The sequence below is a fragment of the Megalops cyprinoides genome, chromosome 24 (genome assembly GCF_013368585.1).
Source record: "Megalops cyprinoides isolate fMegCyp1 chromosome 24, fMegCyp1.pri, whole genome shotgun sequence".
Taxonomy (NCBI): Eukaryota; Metazoa; Chordata; class Actinopteri; order Elopiformes; family Megalopidae; genus Megalops; species Megalops cyprinoides.
Genome location: NC_050606.1, coordinates 13397852 through 13420713, shown reverse-complemented (window position 1 = coordinate 13420713; position 22862 = coordinate 13397852). Strand labels below are relative to the sequence as shown.

General features: G+C 50.4%; 1 protein-coding gene across 6 annotated transcripts in view; it reads right to left on the bottom strand.

Annotated features, from left to right (window-relative positions):
* Positions 1-22862, bottom strand: part of mib1 (mindbomb E3 ubiquitin protein ligase 1) — a 101857-nt gene that overhangs the window by 4675 nt on the left and 74320 nt on the right. For 3 of the 6 annotated variants that reach the window (XM_036519597.1, XM_036519598.1, XM_036519602.1), the window contains exons 13-19: positions 16089-16221; positions 12478-12564; positions 8707-8865; positions 5848-6029; positions 4706-4895; positions 3668-3746; positions 557-676 (exon numbers count right to left, since the gene is read on the bottom strand). In XM_036519597.1, coding sequence (XP_036375490.1) covers positions 557-676; positions 3668-3746; positions 4706-4895; positions 5848-6029; positions 8707-8865; positions 12478-12564; positions 16089-16221 — 950 coding nt within the window. The remainder of the gene's footprint in view (positions 1-556; positions 677-3667; positions 3747-4705; positions 4896-5847; positions 6030-8706; positions 8866-12477; positions 12565-16088; positions 16222-22862) is intronic. The other 3 variants (XM_036519599.1, XM_036519601.1, XM_036519603.1) reach the window with 1 other exon arrangement.

The window sequence follows — 22862 nt, the reverse complement described above, 5'->3', positions numbered from 1 at the left end:
TGAAAAAACATTCAAATAAAATTACATTAAAAAAGGGAAGTTCGCTCACTGCACTGAACATTCTTCATATACTGTGCAGAAAAATCTACAACCTCAGGCAAAGGACAGGTGATGGACACAACATGCACATTTGGTGACGGATGAGCGCAAAGACAAAGTCCTACACGACAGGGTTTCATAGTGAGCGTGCAGCTACTGCCGTAAACACGGGTTACCATTTACTGTGGGAGCAAGGTTAGTGCACATTGACAGTTCTGTAAGACGGTTAATTCAAACAGTTTCCCTGCAACATTACCGCGCGCTTCGCAAATACGTTGCAGTCTGGTTGAGCAGACAACCCATGGACCACGCTCTGTAGGTCCTAACGACCGTGGTGTTTGAGGCGGAGGGACACTTCAAACACACAGACTTCAGCAGATCCGACAGAACAGCGGGGTGGAGGTGAGCAGGGGTTAAACTGAGCCGAATGAGAAACGCAAAGGCACAGGCTATGAGAAAGAAAGCGGGGGGGGAGAAGGAAGAGGATTAAAAGGGAACGTGTGGAAGGTTCACTCACTAAGGTCCTCATCAGTGGCCTCATCCTCCATACCTTTCCCTCCGCAGCACAGGACGAACGGGGTGCGGCGCTCCACCACGGCCCGGCACTGCACGCACTTCTTCATCAGGCTGGCGCAGTCTGGGGGGGACGCGAGAAACAGGGTCAGCCAATCAGAGCAAGGGGTGAGGGGGTTTCCCCGCACCATTCAACCAATGACAGTGCGAGGACGGGAGGGGCACCCAACCTGCAAACCAACCCAACCAATGAGAGAATATGAGGAGGTCACCTAGCCAAATCACCTAGCCAATCAGTTCACAGTGAAGCTTTTTTTTTTAATCAACTAACCAAACAGGTTAACATAACGACTACTAACGTACAGTCAATGGAGAAGTCTTTAGATCGGCCAACGGGTGAGCACAGAGAAGCCGTAAATGGTTTATCAGCCAATGAAAGGGAAAAACCGGCCAATTGGTGAGCACAGAGAAGCCGAAACTGGTTCATCAGCCAATCAAAGGGAGAAACTCCACTTCACTGACTAAAACCAAATAGCTGTGTACTCACACCGCCCCACCTGTCCCCGAAAGCCTAGCAAAGCCATGTCAGTGCGGGAAAGTGCTGAGCCCTCGCAGTGAACCCTTCCTCCTGGTGGGTTAGAGGCTGCTGGCCTGGCAGGTAGCTCAGCAGGACCTGTCTGTGCGCCACTGACACAACTGTTTTTACACGCTTCAACAGACCCATCAGCCCCTCCCGTCCCTGTCAAAGAGACTCTCAGATACAGACAGCTGCTCGATACCAAAAAAAATAAATAAATAAATAAAATCACAGCGCTCTCATCCCCCATATGTTTTATTCCCATCAATAAGTTCCTGCTCGGTGAATTTCTTTGTATCTGGGCCACAGTGTAAAATCTGAGCGCGTCTGAGTTCCGCTGCAGACGCCGGCCGTGAACCCTTGGGTTCCCAACCCGAATCTGCTCGGGGAACATCTGGCCGCGCGGAGGAGACATGAGCGAAATAAGCAATAGAGGTTACCCTGCACAGGGACACCTGCTAAGCAATTAAATAATGCGCCTGGAAGAGGAGTTTTTAAAAAGGTGTCTGAAAATATCCCCGGGGGAAGAAAGTGGAACTCGAGCTTCGAATTGTTCTCCGAAAACATCAATCGAGAGGGTGGGATAGAAAGGGAGAACAAAACAAGAATATCCGAGCAGGAGGATGAAGACGAAAAGAGAGTGGCGTGCACTAAAGAAAGATAACACTGATAGGTATTCACAGCAGGCTTGCTTTTTGAAAGGGGTAACTACTGAGACCATCCAAACACCCCTTGATTTGAAATAACAGCTTGCTGGAAATCCTCTTAAGAGAAGCCAGTGTTTTAAAAAAATAGGATCTGAGAGCAGTGCGCCATTGAGTTTATGTAAATGTTTGTAATTTAATTTAGCCGGGCTTGTCGAGGACAGCCAAGCGGTGGGGGAATCGCGCTCCATTGTTGAGCTAAGACATTACCTTCACGTCCCCTAATGCTCCTGAGCGCTTTTAATAGGAGGTTTAGACTGACCGTAAAATGACCATCCGTTTCTATTAGGGTTGTCATTATCCGTGGTATCGTAATAAAAGAGCGGTTGAGAGAGCAGATATCATTGCAGTAAATGATGATGGTGGAGGCAGCTCGCTGGGTCTTAATGAGGGGAATGATTTGGGGAACTATGAGCCCGCACACCCCATCCCAAAAACACCTGGCCACTGGGGCGGTCAAACGGATCACAGTCAATTGATGGGAACGTAAAGGAGCTCAAGGACTTCCCCAGGCTTGTCCTGCCGAAAAAACCTAACGCTGGTATCTGATGAAGGAAGGACATGGTGAGAAAGCAGAAATGGATTCTGCACTCACAATCGGCCCCCTTCCCCTCTCTTTCAAGCTGGGAAGGAAGTTCAGCCCCTCCGAATGCAAGTGCTGCTGTTACACAACTGTGTCAGTGCTCAGATCTCTTATACCGCATGGCACATATTTAAGAATGAAATATGAATCATTGTGCATTCAAGTGAAGTGTGTCCTGGCGACGTTATAAATGGCATCCGGAGCGTGACAGCTCTCTGAACCTCTATTTTTCTCCGGCTGGCGACCGTCCAAGTGCTCCTGTATGGAGAAGAACCGCTTGTTGAATGCAGCACTTTGAAGTTTCCCTGGGGCGCGTTTCCTCACAGAACAAAGCCAGGCGCATTTCAAATTAGGAGAGCTAAGCTGGCAGGTGAAGAGGTGGGTGGAGGAAGTGGTGATTTGACGGGTGGAGTGTGTGCCAAACTGGCTGGTGCGGAGGCAAGTGCATGTGGTAAGCTAGCTGGTGTAGAAGCAGATGGTGGAGGGAGAGAGCCAATGTGGAGAGGAAGGAGATCAACTGGCAGGTGTAGTAGCAGGTGGCAGCGATAGTCAGGTGTCAAAGCAGGTGAAAGAGTTAGTAACCTGGCAAGTGGAGAAGGAGGTGATAGGGGACAGGTACAGAGGCAGGTGGAGGTGGTAGTCAGCTGGCAGGTGGAGAAGCAAGGGGACATTGTTGAGCTGGCAGATGTGGGAGCAAGTGGATGAGTTGGTAAGCTAGCAGGTGATAAAGCAGGTTATATGTGCACAGGTGTAGAGGCAGATGGAGGTGTTAAGGTACAGAAGGAGATGGAGTTAGTGAGCTGGCAGGTGTAGAAGTAGGTGGAGGTAGTAACTTGACAGGTTTGGAATTAGGCAGAGGTGTGAGATAGCAGGCAGACGGAGAAGGTGGTTATAAGTGGACAGGTGTAGAGGAAAGGTACAAAGGCAGATAAATTTAGTGAGCTGGCAGTTGAAGAAGTAGGTGCTATGGGGACAGCTATAGAGGGAGGTGGAGGCAGTAGTGAGCTGACAGGTGTAGAAGCAGGCGGACATGTTAAGTTGTGGAGATGTGGAATATGGAATCAGATGTGGAATCAGGGGGAGGAGTTAGGAAGCAGGCAGGTGGTGAAGGAGGTTACAGGTGGACAGGTGTAGAGGTAAGGTACACAGGCAGATGGATTTAGTGAGCTGATAGGTGGGGGCTGTAAGTGCACAGGCAGAGGTCGGAGTGAGATGGTATAATGTGATAATATGATAGGTGAGGTCACTTACTCTCACAGGCACACATGTGACCACAGGGCTGGAAGAGGACTGCTGCCTTCTTATCCGAGCACACAACACACTCCTCGATCTGAGAGGAGAGAGACACCGTGAGGATACGCTGCATACGCTGCACACACACACACACACGCACACGCACACGCACACGCACACGCACACCTCAAAAAAGAGACTGATTAAAGCATAAAAATACAACACTCCACATGGAGACCACACAGGCCTCCTCTTTCAGGAAAGAGATGCGTGCTCTTGACTAAGAAATATCTCAGTTCTGTTACTGTAAGAACACATCACCGTAATGGCTGCTGGGATGAAAAACAGGACCCCTATCCTTCAATTTAACAGTCTCAAAATGGCTGCTATAGTCTAAAAGACAGATAGCCCCCCAAAAATCTGTACCAATGGCTTATAATTCCCAGTCTAGATCCATTAGTTGAATACATTCACATTTCAAAGACCAGAACAAGCGAATGATTCTCAAGTCAGGGGTCACACATTAATCACTTTGGTATTCTAAACTGCATTTCTGATGCACAATTGAAATCATTTATATCAGACGTAAGTGCTATTCATTTGGAGTAACCTCTGAAGAGGATTTATCAGAACAGGAGGTACCCACATACACACACACACACACTTCATTTAAATTTCAATGAGTGTAAATTGCATCAGTAGACAAACAATGTTTTAATGCATACACTTTGAAGGAGAGGCTATGTCAACAAGAAGTTATGGCCGAACCTTCAGACGAAAATTAAATACCCAGCTGAAGGGTGTTGTGGGAAATGAGATTAGATCTTCCCACATTTCCACTGAGTCATTATTATACTATATCAAATGATTACATTCCTGCTGGCTGTGGGTCCGTGTTTGAGCTGCGAACGGAATAGCTGAAAAAACTGACAATCCGCACTCCGCAAAGCATTCCGTCTTTCACAGTGTGGGTTGCCACGTTGTGATAAAATCTCCGCAGCAACTGCGAAGCGGTGAACAGACGGCTTGGGGAGGGAGCCGGCGTTTGGGCGGTACCTTGGTTCTGGACTGGACCTGCTCCTTGCAGATGAGACACTTCTTGACCCGCGGCGAGCAGAGGGAGCAGGTGGCGATGTGGCCGCAGGGGCCGAAGAGCGTGTCCCTCTTCATGTCCGAGCACACCATGCACTCCTCCAGTGTCTCATTGTTACTGTTTAGAGAGGGGCTGCGAGAGCCCACCTGACCACTGAGGGAGACAAAGACAGGGGGGGGAAGAGAGAGAGAGAGAGAGAGAGAGAGAGAGAGAGAGAGAGAGAGACAGAGAGAGAGAGAGACCCAGAAAAAAGAAGAAAGAACAGAGACAATAACAATGAGAGAGACAAATAATGAGACAAAGAAAGAAAGAGATGGAGATTGAGAGAGAGAATGAAAAAGAAAAAAGAACAGGGAGGGAGAGAAGTAATGAGACAGGGACAGGGAAGGAGAGCTATTAGAGTTGTCCTGGATTATTGGGTATTTAATAATTGACCTATTAATAACAATAACGTGGACTTTCAAGTCAAATTACAATATACTGCAGATACAGTCCGGACTGGAAAAGTGTCATAGCGTGTGGATCAGATTGATGAGATTGCCTTTGTTCCAAAGCTAAAGTCTTTATTCTGTTCAATGCTGTATTATCTGTTCTCATAATTATCACCTCTAAAATAAACCAAACTGCTGCCAGTCTATTATTACATGTCTTCATTACTGATAAACACATTTTCACCACTTCCAAGACAATACAGCTCAGCTCAGCTGTGAACTTTGATTAAATTCCAAGAGATTCCTTTGAAAGTACAATACAGATCCATGCTGTTAATGCCCTGGGAAGATATGCTGAAATCTACTGACTACAGTACATCAACCCACCTCTTATCTCAAACACTTAACTGAAATACATTTATATTGAGTCTCCTGTTAAACTGGTATGATTAAAATGGCTAAATCAAGTTCAGATCAGTTTTTCATTTAAATGTGAACCAATCAGTTCAAATTTTAGTCTGAAAGAACTCCGTCTTAATGTGGAGACTGCACCAATGGCAGTATTGCTTGTTCATGCAGCTAGCCAATCAGCACAGCTGGCTCTCAATTCCTGGCTAGGCCAGCATTCTGCTTACTCCCAAGGCCTGTTCGGACCACGGCGGCGCCGGACCCACCTGGTCTTCTCCTTGTGGCACTTGGCCAGGGCCTTGCAGAGGCTGGGGTCGGGGCAGAGGTCCAGGGGCGACTGGCCCTTCTTGTTGCGGATGGTCAGGTCGGCCCCGTTGGCCGCCAGGAAGCAGGCGATGGAGGCCGCGCTCTTCTTCTCCGCCCCCTGGGTCCCCAGGCCCATTATCAACTGCAGAGAGGAGAGGGAGGAGGGCCGGCGGTGAGACAGACACAACAGCACTCCCTATTCTCCCTGTCTCCATATTACTATCATCGCACTGACCTTCAAGAACACTAACACACTGTTTCATACTGCAGAAGGATCTGTCGATACAACAATACACATACAAAACCAAAGCAGATCAGTTTCAACAAGGCCCACAGACAAAATTTAACAAGCTAAATTTAACACCAAGACCCTTGACAAGATGACCTGAACTCGAATTTGCCCAGATTGGCAGATTACAGCAGACGCAAACGCTTTTGATAGGCTCATATGCTAGCGGCGGCAGTATAGCATAGCGGTAAGGAGCAGGACTGGTAATTGGTTTCTGGTTCGATTTCCTGCTGGGACACTGCTGCTGCACTCTTGGGCAAGGTACTATACCCAGAATTGCGTCAGTAAATATCCAGCTGTAGCAATGGATAATATAAAAACTGTAACCTATGTATGTTGCTCTGGATTAGAGCACCTGCCAAATGCCCACAACGTAACGTGTTAGTGATTGACAGCACATGCCGGCTCCACCCATTAAAGCCATTCAAAGCCTGACTCTTCCACCACTACTGAGTCATACAACACCACAGCAGTACATATGTTGCAGCAACGAACCCCTGTTCAAATGCAAGAGAAGCCTCCTCAGCAAAGTCCCCGCTGAGCATTCAGACAAACCAGCAGCGGAACAAAGTACTTCAGCAGTGGGAGGAAATCAATAAATGTGTGGAGAGGCTGTCCTTTTAGATTCACGAATGAAACGATGGTGATGGTATTTTCAAAAGGACACAGCAAACCACCTGTCTGCGGCAATCAAGGACAAAGTCATGGCCGTCTTCAAACTGGATGGAGAACCCCCCCCCCCCACCCCCCCACCAATGAGCCGGCACCGACAATCTGCTTCTCCTGGGAGGTCACTCTGGGTCCAAAGAGTGCTCAATTCAACCGAAAGACCCGTGGAAATGCTCACAGCAGTGGATGCTGGACCTGAGAAAAGATGGCTGAGATTCTGACCAGGACGCTGTGCTACTGCTCTTCAGCAAGGTGGCTACGTCGCGGCAGTAAAAACTCCAGCAGCGCTAACGGAATGTGAAAGATGTAAATACAGTAAGACGCTCCATGTACGGGCATCAGCGAAGCAACGCAAATACAGCAGCGTAAGCAACGGACTGGGCCTCTGGGCCAGAATTCTGTTATCGCCCCAGGCAGCCAGAGACTCCTCGTCCACACTTCCCCGTCAAAGAGACCCAGCCCTGCGCTTCTAATTAAAAATCCATTCTCCTGGACTAGATTTGCATTCACGGCCTTCTCCTCCAGATGAGTTTGCTTAGCGATGACAAAGAAATGGAACTTCCCGGTCTTGTTAATTTGGGCTATTTCCCCTGATTGTCTTCAGCCAGCGGTTTTCATATTTCGCACTTACGGACCCATCAGGCCGCGTAATTTGATTCCCGCCTGAAAGCCGTGTTGCGCGGGAGAGTGAATCCGTAGCAGATATCTCCATTAACTACCGTCTGCTGCGTACCAGGAAAGGCGCAGACAGGCCGAGGCCACAGTATCGCGGGGAGGCCAACAGGTGGCGCTCTACCCGCTGACACCTCCTCGGATGGATGATGAATGGGAGCTGCGAGGGAGGCCAGCAAATCCCTGCTCCAAATAAAGCAAGTCTGAGGAGCGGCGCTTCACATGAAACAAATGCTGCCGTCTGTGCTGTGTTCCGAATAAGAGGGTGTCAAGTTTCCACCTTTACCTGAGATAACAAATAAGGCAGGTTTTCAGAACCGCTTGCCAAAAAGAGTCTGGCTGGAAGTGAGCGTTCATTAGAGTGATCTTTAAAGGAGGAGCAGAACTTGTAGTTTTCCACTTTATAAATTACAGAAAACTTTCTGGATGTCAGGTGTGCAATCCACTTTGCCAAAACTGGACAGGACTGAAGGTGACTGAAGTCTGAGAATAAGGGCTGGTCTATCCTATGTTCTTGTCAAAAGATCAATGCATACTGAAGACCAGTGGTTAACCATGTGCGTTGTCTATCTTGAGAGATGGTCTTCACTGCATTTTGTCAGCAGCTATGCACAGGAAGAGAAGAGACATTTCATTCTCTTAACAAGATGTCACATTTCCCAAATTTTGCAATGAATATAAAGGTTCCGTTGCCAGCTGGCACTTATGAATATTTATCAGCAGTAAAACTGTTAATTGTTTGCTTTTCATTTTAATCACTATTGATATGTGCAGGATCTCTGTAACTACCAATCAGTCAGAATCAAAACCTGCTTATGAATATTCATCAGGGTAGCCAGTGAGACTATACAATGCTTTGCGTGGAGTTTACCTTTGATTCTTTTTTTGTTACAGACACCAGTGATGTTGTTGGCTGTCAAATATCTACACGGAAATGACTGCTGAAACATACTGAATCAATGTATGAAAAAACCAAATATACAATCACACCACCTTCGGGACAGATAAGAGTCATATGCGTTTTGGAATTTGAATATCCAACAGTTGGAACTAGAATACCCACCATTTGAAATTTGAAAATCCATCTGAATATGACTTAATGTGCCAGACTGGATGTAAACCAAGGAGGAGATGGTCGTGGTGGTGATGCTGGGAAGAGGAGGAAGGGTGGAGAGGAAGGGGACCTCACCGTGTTTTTAGAGGGCTCCCAGGGCTCCACCTTGCTGACGTCCTGCATGTCCTGGAGCTGCCGCAGCTGGGACAGCGTGTGGTGCCGGAGGGCCTCGTGGAGGGGCGTGTCCCCGTCCTTGTCCTGGACGTCCAGCTTGGCCTCCGCCCGTACCAGCAGCTGCGGGGACACAGAAAAATGAGGTTCAGACTCACAGCACTGCAGCAGAGACCTAGAGCCACTTCCTAAAAACTGACCAGTTGGACATTATCAAATAGCAATCAGCCTTAAAAGGGCTATTCACTTAGCATGTGCTTTTAAGAGCAGCAACCTTCCATGAGTGTCCACTCGAATTTTCCCCCAAAAATGCAAAACATTACTCCAAAACTCAGATTAGACGTTTACGCTGTTGAATTACGAGATAAAGTAGTGATCTCTTTCCTGAGCGTGCCCATGGGTCACAAGGATATCCACTCTGGTTTTCACATGTATAACTGTAACCATCTCCATCACATCATCACATGAAAGACTATAAGACTATGTCTCAGCTCTAGCTCTCCTGTCCCCTTCAGCCACAGTGGACTCCCTCCTGGCCTCCGAGTACAACATCTGAACTCCTCTCCTTGCAGCACCTCTGACCACAAAAAAGGACAAATAAAGCTTCTTCCTTTGAAGAGTCTGAGCTTCTGACTCACGGAGGACTTAAGACACCAAATTATATCATCCCGTTCCCTGACCGAGCCACCTCCGACAGAGCAGTGCGGCCTGACATTACAAAGCCTCCGTGTTTAAAAAGCAGTCCGCCATTCATTATTACTGCGGCTCCCCGGGAGTCCGCTCTCCTCGCGCGGACAGATGAACCGCAGTCTGGTTTTGTCTCCCGTCTCTGTCGGCGCCCGCTCCGACAAGGTGGAAATAAAAAACCTTTCCCGTCAGCCGGGCCGCTCCGTGATCGATGTTCACTAGCGGGAAGGTGTGCGTTTCGCCAAGCTGTTTCTCGCACCTTTAGGACACACACTGATAACTTCATAGAAAAAAAAAAGAGAAGGGACCCGAGAGGAATCAATAGGCAAAGAAGATTAAGTTAACAACTCTTAAGTATTCCTAAGGCGTTTCATTAGGTTTCAGCGATACTGACGGCTGTTTTGTCTCCCTCTATGAGAAAAGGTTCTCCTCAGCACTGGCGTGGCAGAAGCCTGACTAGTATTGGCATTGTGCAGGGAGAGGATTGAGAGCTTTAATTACACTTCTATTGTGAGGGGTGCCATACCAAATAAAATTTGATTGATTGACTGATGTAATTAGGTAGAGGGCAGCTTAGCCCTTGTTCTCCCCTTTTCCCTCGCTGACCTGGCTGTAAAGCTTAGTAACAGGCCCGATACGTCATATTTGACAATATGAAAAAGTCATGTATAGCCTGCAGTTTGATGTGAATGAAAATACATGTGTTAGATTTGCCTTCAATATTTTAAAACGAATGACTCTGCTGTAAGGGAAGAGGCTGGCGCTTTCTGCATTGTACTGCAGTAAGAAACGATAACACTTCTTGAGCTCACTCCTGTCAGTTTCCCTGAGTTACACCCAAAGGGATGGTTACCTTCCAAAGCGCGCGAATGTGCCAAACGCACTATCCAAATAAAGGACATGAAAAGGACTTCGTAATTGGGCAGCGCCGCAAAGCCGCTGGCACGGGATGGCGCCAGCGACTCCGCGGAGCCGGGGAAGGGACTGGGTGGGCGAGTGAGCGAGGCCCCGCTCGGCAGAAAGGTTCCTCCCAGCCTCGCCGGATATGCATCCGTGACAAATTCTGCTGCTGAACCAGACCCAGCAGCTCCCCGGCACCGCGGCCCACTTCCATTCAGAGAGAATTAGCTGCCGGGATTAGTCGCCAAGATCCACAGAACAGATGTTCCGCCCGCGGTGATTATTCCCTTTGGTGGCAGCGGTGGGATCGTTACAGCCGCAGCTAATTGAGACAAACTCTTAACGAGTACTTTGTTTTGGGCATTAATGTGATTAAGGTTTGGACTTGTGGTGGCGCAGCTCCTTGGCTCCTTCAGATGGGTAGTTCTTCAGAGGGGTTACAGCTGGGTTTAAATCTAGCTGCAAGGATTTGGAGGTTAGAGTGTTGGGGTATTCTCTGAGAAGTGGTTTCCCTATTTTTTGCAATGCTTCAACAACCTCAATGTCACTGCTGCAAAGCTAAAACATATTCAATCAGGATTACTGTTAATCACTGGTTTTCACTGCACTAGTTTGAAAATTAAAACTATTAATAAAGTCTGAAAATTAAAACTATTAATAAAAAGGTAATAAAACCATTTCAAGTCTGACAAAACCTCATTTATTACCACTCATGTGCCATTTTCTTTCTTGCTTACCTCACCTGGCAAAAATGGTCCTGACATTCGTTCCATGACTGCATGGATATTTATGCTTGTGAATGAAATTATGAAGCACTTTTTCTTACTTAATCAACACAAGTGTGACCAAAATTAAGGAAGGCTGCCCGAGATTTTAGGCAAAAGACACGGTCCCCTTCAAAGAGTTGCTCTGCCCTCATTATATTTCAGCTCTCAGAGGGAGAAGTCAGGACTAAACACTGCTACTGGCTTTTCCTCGCCTCTGTTGCTTCTATCCGTTCTATCTTTCAAAAACTTCTTCTGAAGGGAAACTGAACGAGCCGAAATGCACTGCGGCCCTTGCTATAACGTCTTTGGCACTGCATCCGCGAGAGAGATCCAGGCAAACTCTTCTCCATTAACACATCTGAGGAGCTGCTACAGGTGGGAGGAGCCGGCTGCCCCCCCCCCCTCCCTTGGGGCAAACCAAGGTAATGATGCCACATCTTTGAAACGCAACTTATCATCTCCGGCATGCAAATACGGGGCCCGGCGGCGGCGACTTCTCATATTCCGCGGCCCCCGCGGTAACGCATCGCAGATAGTATCGTCCTTTACGGAGATGAGCGGCAGTCAGACGGGCTGGAGGGGGGGGCGTAATTGGAAAACGGGGCGCCTCTCCCTCTTCGGTGCAATACCTGGGAAGCACACGCTACCCGAATCCGCACCCCACACACGAGATGTGCTGTTACGTCACCTCTGCAGTCCTACGGAGGTGCTGCGCTGGAGAACGACACGGCATACTTGCGGAAACATTCTGTTTAAGTTACGTAAAAAAAAAGAAGTTTAACCAGTTCAGAAAAACAGCTAAATGTAAGCAAGATAGACGAAGTTGATCATTTTTAAAGCAAGGCTCGTGATTTTAAAGTAAACAAAGTCAAATGAGTTGTTCTACGGGATGCACTGCATTGATGTCCGCTAAGCAGCGCAGCTTTCTTTTCTAACCTGTGGCAGCATTCTGCGCTGTGATCTCTCCCTGTTCTCTCCCCTCCTCTTCGCAGGTCAAACTCGCCCGGCGGGGGGGAGTGCACAGTACCCTCGGCGTCCACAAGATGGCACCCTTTCAGTAGCCTTTCGTTGACTCCCCTCCTCGCTCGCTCTCACTCTCTCTCTCTCCCCTCCCTCCTCCCCCACAACCCTTCCCATGAGATAACATTTTCCTTGGCGCTGCGTCAGTTTGATCCGCGGGGCTAATTCTGTCGCAGGAGCGCCCGCGATTTTAAATTAAAAACTTGCGCCGCTCCGATTCCGTGCCCCCTTCCGCAATCGGCGGAATCAGAAAGCAGCCGGCGATGAGCAGATAACGGGAGATAGCATCTGCTGCTGGGGATTGGTGGGGGGGGGGGGGGGGGGGGGGGAGGGTTGAAGGAGGGTGTTGAGGGCGACTCACCCGGACAATCTGGGTGTGCTGCCGTTCCACAGCCAGGTGCAGTGCCGTCTGCTGGTTGACGTTCTGAATGTCCAGGCTGGCGCTTCCCTGCAAGAGAGGGAGGACACTTAATTACACACATGGGGGTGGCAGCGCACCATAGTGGTAAGGAGCAGGACTTATAACCGAAAGGTTGCTGGTTCGATTCCCCACTGGGGCACTGCTGTCGTAACCTTTGGCAAAGTACTTAACCCACAACTGCATCAGGAAATATCCTGCTGTATGAATGGATAACATGTAAAAATTGTAACCTGTGTAAGTCCTTCTGGATAAGAACGTCTGCTAAATGCCAGTAATGTAATGCAGTGCAACTTACACACCTACATAAATACATACATACATATATATATATATCAGCAGGCAGTCACTTACCCTTACAGTAAATCAGTACCTGATCAGTGCATTCAGTTATCCCTATAGGAAAGGCTACAGTGATCTAAAGTCTCTCTCTGCAGTGGACACCCTTGTCTAACCGCTGTCTCTAGCTCTTCAGATGAATTAGAACCCTTTTACACAGCAATTGAGGCCTCTCTGTCGCTTGTACTGCGGAGTAAATTCTCATTTTCTCATTAGCTGTGCAACTATTTATTTTAAAACGTACAAGATTGATTTTGTTATTGTAACAGGCATTGATGTTGTTAATGCCATTCCCATTTTCTCAGACAAGATTGTTCTCCCCGTTTTAAGAAATGCAGGGAATCCAGAATACAAAGTGATAATTACATAATAGCAAAGCATTTAAGGAAATCTATTTATTCTTGCATGGAGACCATGCTGCAAAGAGAATTTTCTGCTAAAGAGACAGAATTGTGGTTAAGTCAATGAGAGGGGTGAGAGGATTGACTAAAATGTTCCAATTCATGTATCTGCAATATGACAAGGTCCATATGGAGATCATAACCAGCCAGTCCAAGCACTGCATTAATGACTAACACACTGGAAGCAAGCACTGGTCCTGAATGTGCTGTTACAGCACGTAAAGCACAGGTTTGGTGCGGCTAACGCTAGCAAAGGGAGCCAGTGGGCCAGCTGTACAGCAGGTGATGGGAACTGTGCTGCTGGTGACTGAGAGCAGTGGCCAATGGGATAACAGCCTACATTCTCTCAGCTGCAACTAATTAAAGAGGGGTTGGATTCCACTGTGAGCAGGGTAGACTTCATTCAAAGACCAGCCGTGTCTCTTATCTGTGTGCCCCTTCACTATGAAGAGTCAACATGCCTTAACAGGACTTGGAGGGACTGTGTCAGCATGGCTTCTCCCCGGCCTTTCAATCGCTTTTACCCAGAATGCTTTGCACCTCCCCTTTCAGAACAAAGTGCCTGCAGCGGCAACAGGAGAGCCTGGTGACACTGCAGCAGGTTATGAAGTTCTGACCGTTTGGTCACCTTGCCGCCCCCGTTCAGCTGAATTTTGCTATACTCACAAAAGCTGCTAAAGAAGACGAGGAAGGCGACAAATCATCGACTGCACTCATTAACGGCAGACTCATTACTGTAATTTATTTAGCCTGCGCCCTTATCCGGGGCCATCCGAAATTACATTTTCAGATACGGTACCGCGTGTTTACCCAGCCCGGCCCAATCAATGCATGTTAAGTTCCTCGCTGAAGGGCACAGCTGCAGAGCCACCAGGGATTTTGATCTGCAACCTTCTGGTTCACTATCCAAACAAGATTGTTCTCCCCACTTAAAGAACGGTAAGGAAAGAGAATAAAATAATTTCACTATAGTGATAGTATAGTGGTTAAGTCAATGAGAGGTGTTATGAGGACAGACTATGATGTTCCAATCCCATGTATCGGCAATATGACAAGGTTCATATGGAGATCATAACCAGCCAGGCCGATACCCTGACCTGACCAGGCCGAGGCCCTGCAGCCTCTGGTCAGACAGGAAGTGGCCCCCGTCACGTGTGCGCCCGGCTCATTAAGGCCCCTCGCACGCGTGCCGGGAACAAGCGGGCTAATTTCCTCCCCGCTCCGGCGGCATATGTTCAGGGAGAGGTGAGCCTGTTAATTACTGCGCTAATTAGGCCGACGGAAGCGGCGCTCCCCCACCCCCCCCCTTCTCACAGCTGCGGGTGCTGTGTGAGACAATGGCCGACTGCGGCGGGGGCTCCGGCCCAATCCGTCTCCCCCCACCTCAGCCCGGAACACTGAGTCACAGGCGGAGTCACACACACTCACACATGCAGAGTCATACTGGAGGAGACTCACACACGGGAAGAGACACACACACTCGCAGTTATACTTTCTCACAGAATCACACACACACTGGCAGAGTCTCACACACTCGCAGTCACACACATTCAGAGTCACATACATGCTGAGTCTCATTCATAGAGTCACACACACACTAGAAAAGTCTCACACTCGGTAGGTGAGGCTGGCAGGGGATGACCAAAATCACCACGCATTCCAGATGTGCAAAAGATTTCTTTATATCAAACACAACTAGCTGCAGAATGTATTTCCCTTCATATGCACAAAACCACACATTAACGGACAACTTCTACAGTTTGTAATCTATGTGTTGTATATTGTGATGTGTTAAAAATTCTCTATGGATAGATTTCCAGGTGGTCATTCTACTGTTGTATCATCAAGGACACTGATGATGTCACTCTGCCACTGGGACTGGCTGGAACTTCGGAAGGGACATAAACGGAGGAACATATCAAAGGGCTGATTGGAAGAATGAGACTGGACAAAAAGTTTGCCCCCTCCCGTCTAGCTGCATTAGCACCTGCACCCATTACCCACTTTGCCGAAGAGTGGAGGCACTTCAAAGGAAGAGGAGACAGGGAGATGAGACAGAGGGAGAGGGAGAGGGAGAATGGGAGAGGGAGGGAGAGGGAGAGCAATAGAGAGAGAGAGACAGAGGGAGAGAGAGAGAGAGAGAGAGAGAGAGAGAGAGAGGGCATTTCACCGTACTGCAGCACAGTTTCAAATTAGAGATTCAGTGCACTGCCTGAGGTGGTGGAAATGGGGCACATCTCCAGTGCTACACGTGTCAAAGTGGGAGAATGCCTTTTGTGCGTGTGTGTGTGTGTGAGTGGCATAGGGAGGGCACGCAGGGGTGTGCCCATGTAAATGTCTTATGCGTGACTGTGGGTGTGTGTGTGTTTTTGCGTGCGTGCGCTCATGAGTGAGAAGTGTGTGTGGATGTGTGAATGTAAAGCTGTTCTGTGTGTGACACAATATGCATGTGCGTGTGCATATGTGTGTGTGTGTGTGAGTGCCTGAGTGTGTTAATGTAAAGTTGTTTCATGTGTGAAAGAAAGAGAATATGTGAGTGTGTGTACGCGCGCGCGCGCGCGTGTGTGTGTGTGTGTGTGTGTGTGTGTGTGTGTGTGTGTGTGTGTGGGTGTGTGTGTGGGTGTGTGGGTGTGTGGGTGTGTGTGCATGAGCGAGAAGAAAAGGGAGCGTGTGGGTGTGTGAATGTAAAGTTGTTCTGTGTGTGACACAAACAATATGCCAGTGCATGTGTTTAAGTGCGTGTGTGTGTGTGTGTGTGTGTGTGTGTGTGCTAACGCTGTTCTGCGTGTGACAGACAGCACGCGCGTGCCGTACCTGGTGCACCAGCAGCTCGGCCACCTCCACGTGGTTATTGAGGGCGGCCAGGTGCAGCGCGGTGTAGCCGTCGTCCTTCTTCTCGTCCACGATCCAGGGCCGCGGCAGCTTGGAGAGCAGGACCCGCATAGCGCTGCAGGGGGGAGAGAGGGAGGGAGAGAGCCGGTCACTCAGGGTGCAGGGAGACCGCACAGAGACGGGTCACGGTCACGCAGCGCTAACACGCGCGGGCTGCGCCGGCGTCGGCCAACAGCCGACCAAGAATGGTCACCCGCCACACTCTGAGGGCCGAGCGCCGCACAGCCTTGACCGAGCGCCCAGCACATCGCAGAACATCACCGTAAGACCGATCTGGCTGCAACGCTATGCTACAGGAGCGTTCGGATTTTCCAGCTACTTCCTCTCAGTTCCGAGAGCCCTCGGAAAACAAGCCCGGGAAGAAGAAAAACAAACAAACGCGCTTCTCCCATCAGTCTGTTTGAAGAGGGGAAAGCCTTTGTTTGGCTACAACTTTGATTTTCCATCATCCTCCTTCCAAACCTCTGAATACTACAGTTTAATTAAAACCATAAATCTTCCCTAGGTAATCTATTAAGCCCACACATCCTCCAAAGCCAGCCGGAGCTTCGGCGAGAGCGAGCTGAACTCCACGGGCTCGGCAGGTGTACTGCTGGCGAGAGAAGCCTGAAGCCTGAGGACAGTGAGGATTCATTAGGCAAGCTGCGGGTGGGGCTGCCCTGCGCCATCAATGGTGGGCAGACATGCACCAATCAGAGAGCTCCTTTCACTGCATACGAACACCGATTGGTTCAAAAGGCCGAGCGGCTGTAGGAACTGGGCAGCTCCAACTGCCGTGGGGCCGGTGAGGCCTTACTGTGCTGACGCTTGAAATGTGAATCTAAGACAGGGATGTGTTCAACTTTGACAGGTTTTTCCATCCGACAAAGGTGAGGTGGACATTGTCTATTGCAGTGGTACCTGCGAAAGCAGCAATGTGATCCGTCAGCTGCGCAGGTGTGCGCATACGAGTGGGCCAGAGCACATGGCTGCGCAGGAGGTGGATGTGGCTTATACCACTGTGATGCCAACGCAAGCAGCAATGTGATTCGTCAGAGGGGTGGCTGCGCAGGTGAGCGCAGACCGGCGAGCGCAAGCGCGTGACCGCGCGGGGGGGGAAGGGTTAGCGGCCGGGGACACAGGCAGCTGCACTCAGGAGCCGCCGAGGCCAAAGAGAGAAGAGGGGATGGAGAAAGAGAGAAGAGGGGATGGAGAGAGAGAGAGAGAGAGAGAGAGAGAGAGAGAGAGAGAGAAGGGGAGAGGGGGAGCTGACAGCGCAGGTGAGCTCCGCCGAGGAGCAGGAGTGAAGAGAACAGAGGGGAACGAGCCCGCAGATCAAACGGGCGGATGAAAGAGACGGATCAAATGGAGAAACAAACAGGGATGGAGGAGACAGGAGAGGAGGGAAGCGATGACAGGCAGGGAGAGACGGCGACGGGAAGCCAGGGAGGGAGGAAGCGGGTCGGAGCCAGTGAGGGAGAGATATGAGGGAATAGGAGGAAAGGAGACGGCGAGGGAGCGCGTGTGTGTGTGTGAGAGGGAGAGCGTGAGCGTGCGCGCGCACACACGCACACACACTGCGACAGAACCCCTGCTGAGCAGACGCGTTCTAGGCCCGGGGCGACCGCTCTTCCAAACCTCTACCACCCCCCCTCTTTCCCTCCTCCTGCTCACCACGCACTTGCGGGCGGACTCTATCCCTCAGTTCCCACAGCCTGACCACCACACAAGCACTCGCAGACGGCCTGCGGCTCCTTGCCCCCGACCGCTGCCGGTTTGGGCCGAGGGCATTCCTGTCCCTCCGATTCCGCCCTCGCGCCGGGAGCCCCGAGCTGAACCCAGGCCCAGCGCGGCGCTGCTGAACTCCGCTGGGTACAGCTCAAAGCTGCGTGGACGCTGCTGAGACAGTCAGGACGCAGAGTGTGTGTACGCCTTTGCACTGAAGCTGAGTTTTTACCTTCTGCGTGCGGCAATCCTCCGTGGTTTGACTCCCATTAGAAAAATAAATAAATAAACTTAAGGCCGCTCTCCATGACGTCACAGTTCACCGGCTGGGAGTCTAACAGAAGTGTGCAGGTCTAAGAAGTGGCATTACTAGCTGTTCAGGTGATGGCAGACTACATTACATTACATTCATTTAGCAGATGCTCTTATCCAGAGCGACTTATATAGGTTACGATTTTTTACGTTATCCATTTTTACAGCTGGATATTTATTGGGGCAATTGTGGGTTAAGTACTTTGCCCAAGGGTACAGCAGCAGTGCCCCAGCGAGGAATCGAACCAGGAACCTTTCGGTTATGAACCCTGCTCCTTATCGCTGCGATACACCGCCAGCCAGACTACTGAGCGTAACACAGAAGACCAACACGACAAACGAGTGTGGCTTCCAAGACATTCATCCTGAGTGTAACATTCACTGGCATTTTGGGCCCAGGCCACCTCTAGCCTTTCAGAGGAAGGATTTTCTATGAATCGGTGTGTGTTCGTTGCACTGACGCCATGCGACTGTTGGCCGGGGACTCCAGTGCTGTGGTGCCCCTCCGTGTGAAATGTCACGTGTGTGTATGTACGCGTGTGCGTGCGTGTGCGTGGGGCTGGGTTTAGGGCTTGCTTGCCCTTCCACGGGACAGATCACATCAAGAACCCTAGTCTCCTTTCACTCTGCTTGGACGGTGTATTCAAAAACCACACCTTAGCACTGGCAACTCTGCGCTAACGCTAACCGCTAACCCCTCACACATAAGCACTGAACCCAGCTCCCTGCTCCGATATCTGATACTTAAGCCACGGCGGTGGCGTGCCGCTATCAGTGACGCCTAACTCAGGAGAGCACCAGTTGCTCCTCGCCTTCCATTGTTCCCTGAAAAATAGACACGTACAGCGGATCTGACAGCAGCAATTAGATTACATCGCATAATTTAGCCTATTTGCTCGGCGGACGCTCTTATCGTGGGTGATTTACAGCGTCTGCAATTTACATCTTACACACTCCGTAACCCGACAATACTGCTGGGTATTTCACGACCGTAATTGGGCTGAGAAGCACCTTTGCTGTGAGATGCAGCGGGAGGGTCTCGTCTGGGTTTGGAATCCAGGACCCTTGAGCGCAGAACGCAAGGCTGTTAGTGCTACTCCACGCCACTGCCTTGTTCCAGACGCGGGGCAGGGAACAGCCAGAACGCAGGAAATGCGATAGGTTGCAGAGGCGACACCAAGTGTTCCTATGCTTAAAAAGACAGTGACCTGAAAAAACCCCAAGGTCAGCATTTTGCATGAGACCTGAGACTCGCTACACGTCTTTGGCTTGCTCAATACCCACACACACACACACACACACACACACCCACACACACACACAACCACCAAGCCAACAAATGGGAGGAATACTATTGTCTACACCGTTGGTGCTTTTCCCTGACTACTGGTGCAGTGTCTTCTCTAAAGCCTTATATGGTAAGAAGGAGCTGTTGTCATTGGTGGAGCTCTTCCCCCCCCACCCCAAGGAGAAATGACCAATGGGGCAACAGGAAGCCTCCTTGGTGGCAGTGGCCTTGCTGGCTCCTCCCAGCCTCTGGAGGGCGCTGTAATTCTGCTAGCCTCTCGCTCCCCTGCCCAAGTCGGTGAAATGGGTGGACATAAATATTAATGCCCCCCACCAACAGTGCTGCAATGCAGTTAGCCATAACCGAAAGGTGAGCTTAGACATATTTATTCATATCCTCATTATGTACACATCTGGTCTTCTGTAGGCGGTGGGGTTAGATTAGTTCTCTTATGGCTAGGAGGGGAGGTGGCTTGCCTTTGCAGGTGTTCAATTATTGACTGGTTCAGAGCACTGGCAGAAAAACAGGCAAAAGGCTTGGAGCTTGAGAAGATGGGTTTAGAAAAGGGGGGAGAGGGGGGGAGGGGGACTTGAAAGAGAGATGGAGAAACAGTAGAAGTGTTAACGGCAAATTTACAGGTCATATCCAACACCGACCGCTCAGTGCAGTTTGACAGCCAATCAGAGAACAATGCAGGAGGACAGAGAGTGGAGAGAGAGGGAGAAGGAGAGAGGAGGAGGAGAGGAGGAGGGGTGGGGGGCGAGGAGAGGCTTGATGGAACTGGGTCACCCTGTGAGAGAGCTGGGGTCCCTCAGGAGCCCGGCGCCGGTGTGCGGCGCGAGTGGCGGACGTCTCGGAGAGCCACCCGGCAATCCGTCATCCTCCGAGAGCCAGGTGCCGGCGACAGGGCGGGGCTAGGCAGGGCGACGCCCTCTCCCCCGTACACCCGCCGGGTACCTGGAGGGCCCCGGAGTGCGGCGGGCAGCCGTCTGCAGTACGCCCGGGACCCACAGCAGGCCACAGCAAGACGACAGGAAACCGGAAGGGACGAGGGAGAGGGGGGGGGGGGGGGGGGGGGGGGGGACAACTACTCTGAAGGTTAATGCAGTCTGACACAAGCAACATCAATATTCATGCTGGCCAGCACCTGGCCAGTTCAAAATAAGCAATTTCCTGACAGGGGTGGAGACAGTCCCGGGGCCAGGCGGCCAGCCGCCGAGGAGGGACAGAGACGCTACCTGGCCTCGCTGACTGGGGCGTCCCGCGGGAGCCGGGGACAGACACGTCCCACCGGGAGGGCCACAAAAGTCCACCACACTGATGCCGTGCAGTTCTGCTAGAAGCGTACAGCGGGTATATGAGTGAGGGAGATATACTGTAGGTGCTGTGTATGACTGTGTGTAGCGTGTACTGCATAGAGGCTCACTGCAGGAGTCTGACTGAGGCTTCTGCAGCAGGGATACTGCATTCTCCTACAGGAAGAGCGTTCTTACAAACCTCATTCTGACAGAACTGTGCTAGGCCGTGCCACGTAACCTCAATTTTTGTTGGGCTGTAGAAATTAAACCTAATATATATTCAGCACTCATGCACTACCCTCTTCTTCCGAAATTTTTTTTTCCAAAATCTGCTTTTCTTTTTTAAATTTGGTAATTTGCTGTGTGTGCTCCAATGCCTTCTCTACTCCCTCTTCTGAATGATACTGTGTTGACACTCACTATAAGTGCTGTGTCACCAGCAGAGACCAGAGAGGACAGCCGTCCTGTCCCCGTTTTGACAAGTTACCCCTGACCACACAGCCAAGCTGCTGGAGTACTAAAGTGTGGTAAATGAAATATACATGTGCTATTCTGGCCTGGCAGGCAGGACTGGATCAGAGGGTGTGGGAAAATGTGGTGAGCAGGGGACTGAAACTGTTAAAAATGCCTGGCATAATTAGACAAATTTTAGCATGCAGCAGAGAATGAACTTGAACTCAGGCCTGAGGGCGAAACGGAATACACACCGAGATAGCGGAGGAGAGCACAGCCGATCTGCATACAGCCAGCCACAGAGACATCCAGAGACAGCCACGCAGAGATACAGCTCAGAGAGGTACAGTCACACAGGCAGTCAGCTAGCCAGACAAGAAGACAGAGAGACAGCCATGTAGAGAGATACAGCCAGACAGAGAGAGCCATGTAGAGAGATACAGCCAGACAGAGAGACAGCCATGCAAAGAGATACAGCCAGACAGAGAGACAGCCATGTAGAGAGATACAGCCAGACAGAGAGACAGCCATACAGAGTAACAGGAAACACAGAGACACAGCCACACAGAGGAAAACTGCAGTCTTGACTAGTCTCCTTGTTTAAATCCCGTCAGCCCGCCGTGTCGGAGATGACTCTCACGCAGACGGAGGGGGTGACGCCAGCCTCGGCCCTCCTCTCCGTCCGGCTCCTGTGACATTCTGGGCACTGACTTCATGCCTCAGCTCTGACAGCTCTTTTTCAGCGCCGCTGATGGAATCTGTCACCTCTGTCACCTGAGCGGCGCCGTGGTGCGAAACGTGTCATTCTCGTGCTGCCCCGCACCAGCCCTGCTTTCACACCGACACAGTCCACAGCTAATACCACAACACCCCCCCCCCCCCAAACCCCACCCCTGCCCCCCAGCCCCGACTCAATGAAAAACAGTGCACCTGGGTGTGACTGCACACGGCCCTGTGATTGTTAACGCGCTCCCTTCAGACAGACGACAGCTCTGCACGGATTTTGTCGCCTCCCGGTCGGAGCTGTGAAAGCGCTACCAGGGCCCAAAACAAGCCCGTGGCTGTCCTGATTGCTTGCTCTTCTCATTCCGCTACGATACACCTCCATTTTCTCCGGAAAAGGTGTCTCCATGGGTGTGCGGGACTCTACGGGTCCTGCTGCCCAGAACACTCCAGTGCTAAACCAGCCTTTTCAAATGGGCACAGCCTCAGGGAGGCCGGCTGGACTGATACCCCTTTCGGTTAGGCTTCAGCCACCGCTGCTCTGGGTGAACTCTACCACAGTTCAGAATGACCCACCAAAGGGGGGAAAAAGACCAGCTCAGGGGGAGGAAGGACAGCACTAACAGTAGTACATGGCGGGACAACATGTGCAGGGGCAGGAGGCAGAATGTCGCCCCCTGGTGGAAGGGCAGGTATAGACCACCTGGAGAAACATGAAATGCACTGGGTTGGAGGGATGGGGTACCCAAAATCACACGGAGGAGGTGCCGTCTCCACTGCAGAGGGGACGGTCGTTGGGATGCTTTCAACAACACGACAGAATGCGAAACCCTTGCTTTTCAACATGAAAAAAGCCCCTAGAGGCTGGCTTACACTGGACAGGCACAACTGTAACAAACCACAATCAGCATTATAAAA